At 34.7% G+C, this 13980-nt stretch overlaps 1 protein-coding gene across 1 annotated transcript in view; it reads left to right on the forward strand.

The window, feature by feature from the left end:
• Positions 1-13980, forward strand: part of LOC150108630 (transcriptional regulator protein Pur-beta-like) — a 343857-nt gene that overhangs the window by 236490 nt on the left and 93387 nt on the right. Inside the window, exon 5 of the mRNA XM_090390893.1 lies at positions 597-717. Coding sequence (XP_090247019.1) covers positions 597-717 — 121 coding nt within the window. The remainder of the gene's footprint in view (positions 1-596; positions 718-13980) is intronic.

A 13980-nucleotide genomic window follows, 5' to 3' on the forward strand; every position in this document is an offset into this window, starting at 1 on the left:
GTCTACCCTATTCTCACATTACTTCCTTTTAGCTACACCAGCTAGAGATTGCACTAATCTTCCAACAATAGTAAAGGTGGAGTGAGCCTATAATTTTTGCGTTTTTATAGCCTTAAAAGTCTGAATAATACAAAAAAAGTTCTGATTTAGGCAAACTGGCCCATGAACATGTAGCAGACTGTTAGGAAAAGATTAGCAATTCTATCATCATCTTTGCAGGAATTTAGGTCTAAATCCCTGTTTTGGTCTCTTTCCATCTTTTCCTTGGTCGTTCCTGACTTCTATATCCTCCAACTTGGTGGTATTAGAATATTTTTGTGGGTAGTCTTGAACTGTCCATTCTTTTGAAATTCCATTCTAATAAAAATAAGTTGAATGCTGACTTATTGGACTTTAACGGCCTGATTTTAATGACAGTGATATGTGGGGTTTAAATAGGGCATAAATTTTACTAACTATTTAAAAATTACAGAAAAATTGAAATACATATTGCATTTGATATTATTAAATTGATTTGTCTCTTAACTACTAAATTTCTCCTTAACATTGTTTATTAGGTTTGCTTCTTAGATGTATTGTATATAACTTTTTTGTAGGTCTCCCAAACAATAGCAAGGGGAGGGCCTCGCTCACAGATTGCTATACCGGCCCAAGGTATGATAGAATTTCGTGATGCATTAACAGATCTGTTGGAAGAATTTGGTACAGATGATGGAGGTATAATTTGATTAAAAAAATATCTAATCGTATTTTGTGATGTTTAACAAACAAATATGCTTAATAATATTATATTACTTTAAGAAACCAAGAGAAGTTGTGGGTGTTTGGCCTCATAGTTAATATGTAAATATGAACAGTGGAGCCATATGTAAATATCATCATCAGCCATTATAAAATCACCACTAGCAGCCTTTTCAAGATGCTCCACGATTGCTGGTCAAGGGCCCTCTCATGTCATCCTAATCTAATGCTGATCTAACGATTTCATCAATCCATTGTCATTTTGGTTGGCATTGTGGTCATATTACCTTTTGTGCTATCGAATATCCAGTACTTTTGTCAATCATTGGTCTTACATTCAAGCCCAGCCCATTGTCATTTCGTATGTAAATATGTTAGTATATAAATAATAACTATACCACCTTCCTCAAAATAATGGTATTTTCTTATACAGCGGTGCCTCGTACTTCGAACGTTCCAGAGTTCAAACATTTGGGAACGCAAGAAATTTGATTCACAGTTCGAACTATAGTCCAGAGTCATATACCATTAGACAGTTTGGCATGCCATTGGGCATGCTTCTCCCCCACTAATTTTCCTCACTCGCTTCCCCATGCCTGTGCAGTGTGTGTCAGTCCGCTGTGCATTGTCCCTTACTTTACACAGCCTAGTCATTGCATGATATGTTTGTGTAGAGAATTTTTAACTGTTTTTGGCATTTTTTTTATTGCCCATGGCATCCAAGAATGTAGAAAGAACAAAACCTAAAAGAAAAGTTGTAGTATCGACAATTGAGATGAAAAAAGAATTTATCATGAACACCAAAGCGGTACACGTTTGACAAATCTGGTGACGATGTTTAAAATGTCAAAGATAAGTAGCATTCTTAAGAATAAGGAAGCAATAAAAGCAACAAATGTGGCTAAAGTTGTGACAACATTGACCTCCAGAAGATCACGTTATTGAAGAGATGGAAAAAATCCTTTTAGTGTGGATAAACGAGAAGCAATTACATGGTGACATTATTACTGAGAAAATTATTTGTGAGAAAGCCAAACATCTGCATAGTGAACTTAAGAAATGCACACCTGAGACCAGTACTGAAAATGGGGAGTTTCAAGGAAGTAGAGGCTGGTTTGATAAATTCAAAAAGCGAATGGGATCCATAGTGTTGTTATGCACGGAGAGGCTGTGAGTGCCGATGTAGAAGAAGTGGACAAATTTGTAAAAACCTTTAAGGAGTACGTGGATAATGAGGTATTTGTATCTCAACAGGTCTTTTTTGGAAAAAATGCCCAAAAGGACCTATATCACAAAAGAAGAAAAGACTGCACTGGGATATAAACCTATGAAAGACAGAATTACTTTGCAGTAATGCTAGTGGAGATGGAGACTGTAAGATAAAGCCTTTGCTCATTTACCATTCTGAAAATCCACGCATTTTTAAAAAGAACAATGTCATAAAGAGCAAATTCCATGTTATGTGGAGGGCCAACACAAAAGTGTCGGTTACCAGAGAGTTTTTCACTGAGTGGATTTATCAAGAATTTGCTCCCACTGTAAAAGCTTATCTTACTGAAAAAAATCTACCATTAAAAGCTCTTCTAGTGATGGACAATGCTCCTGCTCAATCCCCAAATTTAGAGAAGGATTTAGTTAGTGAACTCAGTTTCATCAAGATAAAGTTTTTGCCGCCCAATACCACTTCTATCGTACAACCCATGGACCAGCAAGTGATTTCAAACTTCAAAAAACTGTATATTAAGGCTATGTTTCCAAAGTGCTTTGAAATAACCAATGCCACAGAATTGACTCTTAAAGAATTTTGTAAAGAGCATTACAACGTTCTTCATTGCTTAAAGATCGTCGATAAGGCATGGAAAGAAGTTTCTATTAAAACAATGATTTCTGCTTGGAAAAATCTCTGGCCAGATTGTATTTCAGTCAATGAAGTAGTAAGCTATGAAGAAGAGTCTGTTGTGAATGAAATTGTGTCTTTGGTTAAAGCTATGGGATTAGAGGTGAGTGATGAGGATGTAGAGGAGTTAATAGATGATCATAAAACCAAGCTCAGCACAGAAGAACTTCAACATCTTCACGATCAACAACAAAAAGAAGTGGAAAAAGTAAAGGATACCAAAGGATGCATTTCTAATGCCGACCTTCAAGAATTGTTCTCTGTTTGGGTTAGAATAAGACAGTAGTGACCAGGAATATCAACTTATTCGATGACAATGTGATGGGTTATTTTAAAAATATCAAAGAAAATCGTCAGCTCCAAACAACATTAGATAGATTCTTCTCTGCAGAAAAAAGATAACACGAATCAGCATTCTCAACTCCAGCTAAGAAGCAGAAAGAAGACGCTTAACAACGGAAGCATTATTTTAATCTTTGTGATTTTTATGTTGTAATAATTAAAATTAATAAAATAAATATAAGATTATTTTGTTTAATTTTTTCTAAGTTAGTAACATTAAAAAACCTAAAATAGATAAAATAAAAAAAAAAATTATTGAAATTTTTTGGATATGGGAATGGATTATTCCGTTTTCCATTATTTCTTATGTAAAATCTTGATTCGGACTTCGAATGATTCATAGTTCGAACGGGTTTCTGGAACGAATTAAATACGAACTACGAGGCACCACTGTATAGTAAATAACCTGCTCTACTGTATCTCCAATATTAAACATTTTGAAGTTGATTATGTTGAAATCAAAGTGAGAGGTGACAGGATGATTGATAATGATCTTGGGCTTTCATTTGAATGTATATATACATTCAAATACAAATTTACTGAGTGTCTGTAAATTCCTTTAAAGTCTCAGTTCTTTCCTTTTTCAGTATTTATGATAACCTGATCATTTCTTCCTTATATCTCCATTTCGATTTTTAGCTACTGAAACAAAAATGGCAAGACATTGCATTTTGGGAAAAACTACGAACAGATAATATGAGATTCAACTTAAAATAAAATTGACAATCCGTGACATTTTTAAACCTGTATATTTATTTTTAATGTGAAAATCTTGCCCATAAAAGGCTCTAAACACGTTCTATTAGTATAGCATGTAGACTAATTGTTAGATAATCCAGAAATCCTACTTATTATTGGTCTGATATGGCTTTTTCAAGCTGCATCAGACCTAATAAGCAGGGTAATTGGTGGTGGTGTAATCTCACTCTAGGCAGTGAAATTCACTACGACTGTTGGGTGTTGGCAATTGTTCAATTTAATTATTTAATGATATTGATGTATAGCACCACAAGAAGAAGAAAAAAAATTTATTAAGCTGCCGATATTTTGCAATTTCAAACCAGCATTTGTGGTGCACAAAAAAACACTTGTTATGGAACTGTTTCAGTATGCAAAAGAACTGACATCTTATTGCATCTCCCCCCCCCCCCGTTCTCTCAATAAAGTAATCGACATTAGTGCCAAAAGCGATCATAAAATGACGGCAATATTTTTTTAAAATTAATACAGCCATAATTATTGGAGTTTGGATAATGTTTTATTGTGTTCTATGATTCCTAAAAGTAGTCTCAGATTTGCAGTGATTTCTGCTTTTACTATGGTTTTCTTACATTTAATGCATTGTTGAAGGGGTTTCCAATGCATAGCTTGCTAGTCCTAATTTATTATAATAATGATAGTACATATTTTCCTTATATTCTTCAAAATATTTCACATGCCATATATTAACAGTTTTTCCTGTCTGTTCATAGCAGACTAACTTTACTATTCTAAATCATCTTAAATGTACGAGATCCCAAAATTTCACAAATCCAATAATCCCATGCACGCACTTCTAGTGGCTAGCAATATAACTAACTCTATTTAAACTTACTAAACAGCAAAATCGCTATCCTCTCTCATAAGCAACTCCCTCTCTTTTCTTTTAAAAAATAAAAATAAATAAAAAAATAATAATTTCTAAACTTTTAAAAACACATCTTCAAAAATTGAGATATGATTAGCTTTAACTCAAGATCAAGAACTTTGATCTTACTAAGATCCTACTTCCCCTTGAAATTTTTGAGTAATTCAAATTTGCTGATGTTGTTTGTATATAGAAATGAAAAACATGCAAACTAGAAAGGACTGTAATAGGTTTCCCAATTTCTTTAAGTATTCAATTTCTGTATTGAATACTTAAAGACAAGTCCTGAAACCTTTAGTCTGGCTCCATGGCACAGATATCAGATACATTTTTAAGTAGGCTTCGTCCTAAAATACACTTCACTATAGAAAAAATAATCAACCATTGATATTGTTAATTCGTTTTTATAGTGAAGGTGTCTCTCTAAGCAGAAGATATTAATGTCTTCTGCTTAATGTGTTAAACTCAGTGGCTTGTCATGGCTAAGTATACTTGACTATACAGAAACATTAATTAATGCTATGATTGGTAGTTTAATCTTGACTGCTAAGTTTTTCAACTGCATTTATTCTGGCCAATTTGTCTGCTTTGCAGGATGAAAAACAAGTTTCTGGAAGGAAAAATCTCCCCCACCCCATGAAACTGGCTAAACTTGACTTCATTTAAAAGCTGTTATAATGTTTTTTGTGTTCTAGGCAGGTTTAAACCCAGGTCTTTCGAAATGACATCATTATTGCCTCAGTTACAGTCTCATATTCACAGTAGATTCAGAGTATAAGATCAATTTATTTACATTTACTAGGTTTACAAACTCAGTAGCATGCTTCTTCAGATAAAAGTAATAAGAAAAAATACACTTAAAGATCTTAAGCATACAGATCATTAACTAAAAAAGCATTATTACCAATAACTTCAGGTAGACTCACACACATCAGACACAAATATCATTGTTGATCTGACCGAAGTCTTTCATATCTCATCACTGCATAAGTTACTTTTTATGGCAGATCAGCAGTGGTTCAGTATTAAACCTAGATTCTTATTGCAGTGTCATCTTCATAGGAGGAATGCAGTTTCTTATCCATGCATGGACTTAGTGGTACTTACTGTTTGCATTAATATGACCTATTTAACCAAACATTAATGGCAGAATAATATTAAAAATGGGACTGAAATTATTAGGAAGGAAATTGACATTTAGCATTCAGGAATGTGTGAGTAGAGTTAATCTCAGGTGGTGTGGTCACTTTTGCTGACTTTTCCTCTCTTATTTTGAGAGAGGAGAGTTTACCAGAATGGCAGGAAAAAGACCTGTAAGAAGACCATAATGTAGGTGGATTGATGCAGTAAGAAATGCCATAGAAGATCGAAATATAAGATCTGACAATATTGCAGTCGTGACAGATAACAGATTAAATTGGCAGAAAACTGTCAATGAGATGAAATAGCCACATTGTGCAAAATGTTGATTCTAGTAATAGCATCTGAGAGTTTGTATATAAATGAAGTTTTCCTCTAATTATGAGAGAGTATAATTGTGCAGTTAGATGGAGATGACAGAGTATGTGAGAGCTTTACATTAAAAAAGGAAATTTGGAGACCTTTAAGGGGTGATTATGATAGAAAACAAGACAGCTACCCAATGGGTTCCATGAAAATTCAGTGAAAGGCAGTTTACCAAATAATAATTCGTCAAAGAAACAATTAGCTGAGCAAATGGCAATTTATTGAATAAATAATTCGCTGAACGACAATTTGTAGCAAATAAAATTGATCAAAACAAAAGCAATTCACCAAACATTTTTTGATGAATTCTTTCATAATTCACCAAAGGATTAATTTTCTTCAAAACTATTGTTTTAAAATGTTTGGTAAGAATACCTAATGTCATCCAAGATGACATTAGGTATCTTACAACATGTGTAGGTAGTCTTTGAGGTGTTATAATTATTTTGTTGTTTTTATAACATTATTCTGTAAACATACATGCTATTTCATTGTGTAGATAGTGATTTATCTCTAGACAAAAAAAGTTCATTCTACTTAATTTTTTCACAACAACAGTGATCAAATTGAAATCAAAACTGACAAATTTTAATATAGATCTTAACTATAAAATTTTATCCAGCTAGAGTGGAAGAATTAATATCATTACGAAACTTCTTTACCAAAATTTTCTAATGAAAGTGATCCTATTGGAGATAAAGCTGAACCACACAGACTTCATGTGCATTTTACAAATTCAGACATTTGCATGTATTCCACTAAGTCAGAGTGTTATTGCAATATAAAATGTCAACATGTTGTCCCTTTGTAGCCCTGAATATAGTTGAACTGAAAACTGGACTGGTTCAACAAATTTTTGTAAAAGGTTCAAATACCAAATCAGAGTAAAATTCATCCCATATAACTAGTTTGTGCAGACATCACCATACTAATGCTGCTATAACTAATAATAATAATAATGGAGCCTCCATAGTTCATCTGTATAAACAAAACCCTTTAGTTAAAAATACCTGAGTTTGAATCCCATGCATGATGCAAAGAATTTTTATCAGTCCTCTTCAATTGACGGTGAGTTATCCCGGTCTCATATGGAGATGGCAGAGTTTCACTCCTCAAAACTCGCATTTATCCCAAAAACCGATCCTATGAACACAGATCTATGGATATAAAACACTTTCCAGATAAGGAAGACAATGGAAAACCACCTTGTTCTCTAATTATTCCTAATAAAATAGCATTACTACCCCAACAAGCATTTGGTTGAGAGGAGAGGAGGATAATGGGGAATAATAATTAAGATTGTTTTTTACAAAAGCCGAGAACTTTTCAGACCACCCTCATACATAAAGGGAATATCATGCTAAGCTTCAATTACTTCACGTCTTATAATTCATTTTTTGATGAACTGTTCATTCAATGATTTGTAGTTTGGGCAAATTAATGGAAAAAAACTATGGGAAAATAACCATGGTGAATGCAGAAGGTAGAAAAGTGTTCAGATGCTTTAGAAATAGCTAAGTTGTTAAGTGATCACATGAATAAAGTGTACATCTAAATCATACCCATTAATTGTCAGGATTCTTGAATAATATTAGATGAAAAGTTAGATGATCGGAGATATTATAGACATTACTGGATTTGAACACAGCAATGGGACTGGCTAAGATTTCTGCAAGGGTGATGAAGGATGTGCAAGAGAATTTGCAGTGTCTCTTGTATGTTCATCTTTGGTCTCAGCATGAGTAGAGTTCTTAATATGGTGGGAAACTAAGGGTGGAACCAACTTTGAAAAAATCATATCTTGACTACTATGCTCATGGTCACTTGGACTCAGAGGATGAGATTTGAAATAATTCTGTCTTAGGTAACCAAAATGATATTGGGCTTATGGAAATTGTTTATATGATGACAGACTGAGGGAACACAGTCTTCAGAGTATAAGAAATAGATGGAAGAGAGGAAACATAATAGGACATCTTGTGGTATTGACACAATTGAGATTTTATAGCTCATGCCAGGAGGAGGGAGAATTTAAGGCCATCCCTGGAAACTGTAAAAGTATTGTTGCGAGCCATGCAAGTTCTAAGTCCTTTTGGGGACATTTAGCAAGTGAGTGGAATGGCCAGTGGTAGTTATGAATACTTTTTTTTCAGTAAATGTTTGCAGACAATTATGATAGTATTTAGTTGCCTTATGTGATCTGGAAGAGGTTCTTTTCTCAGTGAGAGTTCTTACTTTCCTGGAAGAGCCCATGTAATAATATATCAGACTAAAGACATTCATATTCCAAATAAAATAAAAAAAAAAAGTAACTTCTCGATGAATTTTTATACGCTGTTTAAAAAAAAAAAAATACTGATTTAACTAGTAACATTTGAAAGAAAATGTCCGTGTATTTGTTTGCACTTTGATTTATAATAAAGAGAAACCTTTCATTTAAATGGGTTTGATCCGTTATTTATAGGTCATTAGTTTCAAATTCATGATGAATAAAATAATGTGTAGCACTCCCCCCCCCCTTATCTGCAATTCAGCTGTCAACCTAAGTCCGAAAATATTAAACAGAAAATTCCAGAAATAAATGATTCATAGGTTTTAAATTGTGCATCAACCTGCATGAGACGTGAATCATCCCTCTAGCCAGTGTATCCACACTGTACTGTATACGCTACCCTTCTGTTGGTTACTTAGTAGCTGTCTCGGTTATCAGACCAGCTCTCGCAGTATCGCAGTGCTTCTGATCAAATAACTCTTATTTTATTTAATAATGGCTCCAAAGCCCATGAGTAGTAATTTTGGCAGTTCAAATGTGCCAAAGAGATGCTGTAAAGTGTTTCCTTTAAATGAAAAGGTGAAAGTTCTCCACATCTTAAGGAAAGACAAAAAAAATCGTATGCTGCGGTTGCTAAGTTTTCATTCATATAACTTTTATTACAGTATATTGTTCTATTTTATTATTAGTTATTGTTATTAATCTCTTACTGTGCCTAATTTGTAAATTAAACTTTATCATAATGAAAAAAATGTAGTATGCGCGCGCGCGCACGCACACACATATATATAGGGTTCGGTACCGTCCACGGTTTCAGGTCTAGAGATCTTGGAACGTATCCCCTGCAAATAAGGGGGGGAGGAACTACTGTACTCACTTTTTGGGTTAAAATTTTGTTTAGACACATAAGTTGCATTTCATTTTACTTTGTATGGTAGCCATTAAGCTACTTAAAAATTCAGATTTCAATAACCAAAAACTAGACAGAGTTTAATGGCCTCGCCTATTCCCTGTAAGAAAATAGAAAAGGTGTTAGCTTATTATCTAAAAAAAAAAAAAAAAGAAAAGAAAGTGGGTGCTTAAGGGTCAAAGCTATATGAGAGGAGAGGAGACCTCCACTTAGCCTTTAAAGGAATGTGGAGAACCAACCAACCCTTCTCACCTAATGTCTCGTGGTGCACCCTGTTAGGTATCTACCTGGATACTGAACGAATCAGGATGAGCTGGCAATTTGGGATTTGTATTATTGGCTTAAACCAAAATATAAAGTGATGGTAAAACATGACAGAATTTCATGCTGGCTGGGGCATCATTTGGTTAACCAAGGGCCCCATTTCTTTTAGCCACAGAACCAGGGCAAAGTGCAGAAAGTCAGTTACTGGAACAAATCCTGAAACACACCCCAACTCAACATCACCACAGTTCAAGATCAGTACTATCAACATAAGAAGCCTAAATGGCAAAGAAATGGAGCTAGCTGAAGAATTGGATAAGTACTAGATTGACATAATAGGGATGACTGAAACAAAAAATAATAATAATAATAATAAATCTGGTGAGATTTTTCTGAGCAATAAATACAAAATGTTATTTTCAGGTAATGACAATCAGGGAAAAGAAGATGTAGCTATAGTATTGAACACAAAATACGAGGGTAATCTTGAATGACAAGCAATATCAAGTAGAGTGATGTGGGCAAATATCAGAATGGGTAACTGGACAATGAGGCTTATTTGTGCCTATGGTTCCACAGAAGGTAGAAGTGGATGAATTTTTTGAGGCTTTAAAGAAGCAACTGGCACATTGAAAAAGGAAAAGTCGGTCCTTGTTGGGGATCTAAATAGTAGAGTAGGAAATAATTGTCAGACATACAGAAATATTTTGGTAAAATTTGGAGAAAGGAGCAAAGCTAATAATAATGGCAAATAACTGTTGGATTTCTGCTCAGGAATGGACTAGTTATTACTAGCACAATGTTCCAGCATAAAAATGTGCACAAATTCGCATGGAGAGAAGAGGCAAGAAATAAGAAAAGTCTCATTGACTATGTTCTCATTTGGGATACTAGAGTGTACAGAGGATTTGAAATTGGAAGTGATCACCATTTTGTCTTGAACAGGATAAAATTGAATTTCATATTGAAAAGAAGAACATGTAAGAAAGTATTAAAGCAAATAAAAGTTGAGCAGCTCTCAAATATGAACTGTAGACTAAAATACACAAACATTATTCAAGAAAAACTGAGAGTTTGAGAACACCAACCAAACCTTTGCGATTCATTGGCAAATCCTGAAGAAAACATTCATTGATCCAGCCAGAGAGGCATGTGGTGAGGTTGTCTGCAAGGATAGATAAATCAGAACTTCATGGTAGACACAGGAGGTTAGAGGCAGTGAATGAAAAGAAGAAGAAAGCATATCAAAAATTCCTTGCAAATAAGTTTGCGTGCTTAGTGAATACAGAGACAAATGTCATCATCATCAAATTCCTGCCATGTACCCCCAATGGGTGTACAGGATATGACAGTACTACATAAAAAAATTACATCATTACTAACTTCCTATCTACAATTTTCCTCCAAATCAGCCTGTTACTTGTCAAGATTCCAACATTATCAGATCTTATATTTCTATCGTCTAAGGTACTTTGTACCGTATCAATCCACCTATATCTTGGTCTTCCTCTGGGTCGTTTTCCTGCCAACCTGGCAGAGAACACTTGTTTTGCTAATCTTTCCTCTCCCATTCTATTTAAGTGACCATACCACCTGAGATTAGCTCTGCTAACGCATTCCTGAATGCTGACAATGTCAAGTTCTTTCCTAATATCCTCATTTTTAATATGATATTGCCATTGATGCCATCTGTTCACGCCTCTAATCTTTATCAGGACTCTCATATCTGCGGTCTCTAGTCTTTGGTCAAGTGTTTTACTTCTGACCCAGCTCTCAAATCCATAAGTTAAAACTGGTTTGAACACTGTCTTGTATACAGCTAATTTAGTGTTCCGACTAATTTCTTTCTTATTCCATATGAATTTATTCAGTATGGTGGGAAGTCAATAGACAACAGAATCAACAAAGCTGATTCTGTTGTCTATTTCTATATTTAATTTACCATCTTCAGTAAAAATCATGCCTAATTTGCTGAAATGTTTTACTTGTTCCACAGGTTCTCCATTCACAACACAGTTGACATTTTCAATGATTCTGCCTATTTTCATTGTCTTTGTCTTTTTATTGCTGACCTTCATACCATATCTATTACAAGAGCTATTCAATTTAGTCAGAGAATCTTGCAGACTTGTAGCAGATTTATTTAGAAGTATAACATCATCCGCATAAAGCAAAGAGCTGACATTAACATCTCCAATTTTGATATCAGGTTTAATACCACATTCCTTCATAATGTGATCCATATAGATAATGAATAACAGAGAGGATAATGTACATCCTTGTCTCACACCAGATTTAACATTAAACCATCTTCCAGTACTTCCTTCAATTCTAACTGCTGACTTACAACTCAAATAAAGACTAAGTATTGCTTGATATAATGCCCCATTGACACCATATAACTGCAGCGTATTGAATAGCTTCTCTCTTGGCACCTTGTCATATGCCTTTTCCAAATCGACAAAACTCAAATACAGATCTTTGTTATATTCCCATGCTTTCTCGACTATTTGTCGTAAAGTGAAGATCTGATCCTGACAGCCTCTATTTGGCCTGAATCCAGCTTGTTCTTCACCAAGCTTTTCTTCCACAATTCTTCTCAACCGTTTCTCAAGTATACTTGCATAGATCTTGCCAGAAACACTCAGTAGGGAAATACCTCTGTAATTCTCACATTCAGTTTTATTTCCCTTTTTATATATGGGTACTATGAGAGCTCTACTCCAATCATCGGGAATTCATCCCTCTATCCAGGCTTTCTGAACTATGCAGTGCAGCCACTGTAAGACTTATACCACCATACTTCAGCATTTCTGGTCGAATATCATCTACTCCTACTGCCTTTCCACATTTCAAGCCTTTGATGGCTTTTTCTACTTCAAGTATGGATATGTATTCCTGACTGCGTGCCTGGTCAGTGTTTTTTTATCACTGTGCTGTCATCACTGCTTGTTTCATTTAGCAGTTTTTCAAAGTAATTACTCCATACTTCAAGGATATCTTTTTCTCCTGTTTTCATGTCACCTTTATCATCTCTAATTCCTTTTGCAGCACTCTTTCCTCCATTCCTAAGCTTCTTCAACAACCTCCAGAATATTTTGCCACCTTCTTGATATTTATTTTCTATATTCTTGCCAAAGTCCTCCCATGACTTTTGTTTAGCTAGTTTTACACACTGTTTAGCTTTCTTACATTTGTCTCTGTATTCTGTAAGAGTAAAAGCAGACTTATTTGCCAGTAACTTTTGATATGCTTTCTTCTTTTCCTTCACTGCCTCTTTAACTTCCTGTGTCCACCAGGGAGTTCTGATTTTTTTATCCTTACAGACAACCTCACCACATGCCTCTCTGGCAGAATCAATCAATGTTTTCTTCAGAGTTTGCCACTGAATCTCCAAGGTTTGATTCCTGTTCTCAAACTCTTTCATTTTCTTTTCAATAATCTTTCTGTATATTAGTCTACAGTTCACATCTGAGAGCTACTCAACTTTTATTCGCTTTAGAACTTTCTTATATGTTATTCTTTTCAATATGAAATTCAATTTTATCCTGCTCAAGACTAAATAGTGATCACTTCCAATTTCAAATCCTCTATACACTCTGGTGTCCTGCACCAGGGAGAAAATATCACTGTCAACAATAACATAGTCAATGAGACTTTTCTTATTCCTTGCCTCTTCTCTCCATGAGAATTTTTTCACGTTTTTTTATGTTGGAACATGGTGTTAGTAATAACCAGTCCATGTCCTGAGCAGAAATCCAACAGGTATTTGCTATTATTATTAGTTTTGCTCTTTTCTCTAAATTTTCACAAAATATTTTTGTATGTCTGACAATCATTTCCTACTCTGCTATTTAGATCCCCAACAAGGACCAACTTTTCCTTTTTCATTGTGTCAGGGCTTTAGAGAAAGCAATAAAAAAATTCCTTCAGGTTCTACCTTAGTAGAACCTTCTGTGGGACCATAGGCACAAATAAGTCTCATTTTCCAGTTCCCCATTCTCATATTTGCTCACATTACTCTACTTGAGACTGCCTGGCATTCACGAAAATTAGACTCGTATTTAGTGTTGAATATTAAGGCTACGCCGTCTTTTCCTTGATTTTCATTGCCTGAATATAACATTTTGTATTTATTGCTCAGAAAGATCTCGCCAGTTTTTGTCTTTTCTGTTTCAGTTAACCCTCATATGTCGATCTGCTACTTATCTAATTCCTAAGCTAGCTCCATTTCTTTGCCATTCAGGCTTCTTATGTTGATAGTACCGAACTTTAACTCTGGTGATGTTGAGTGTTCAGATTTGTTCCAGTAGCTGACTTTTTGCTGTTCACCCTGGTTCCCTGGTGAAAACAACGGGGGCCTTGTTTAACCGGGCAACGCCCCAGCAGGCATGAAATTTTGTCATGTTGTACCATCATTT

The sequence above is a fragment of the Typopeltis vanoorti genome, chromosome 3 (genome assembly GCF_054136105.1).
Source record: "Typopeltis vanoorti isolate ZY-2024b chromosome 3, IOZ_Tvanoo_1.0, whole genome shotgun sequence".
In the NCBI taxonomy this organism is placed as follows: domain Eukaryota; kingdom Metazoa; phylum Arthropoda; class Arachnida; order Uropygi; family Thelyphonidae; genus Typopeltis; species Typopeltis vanoorti.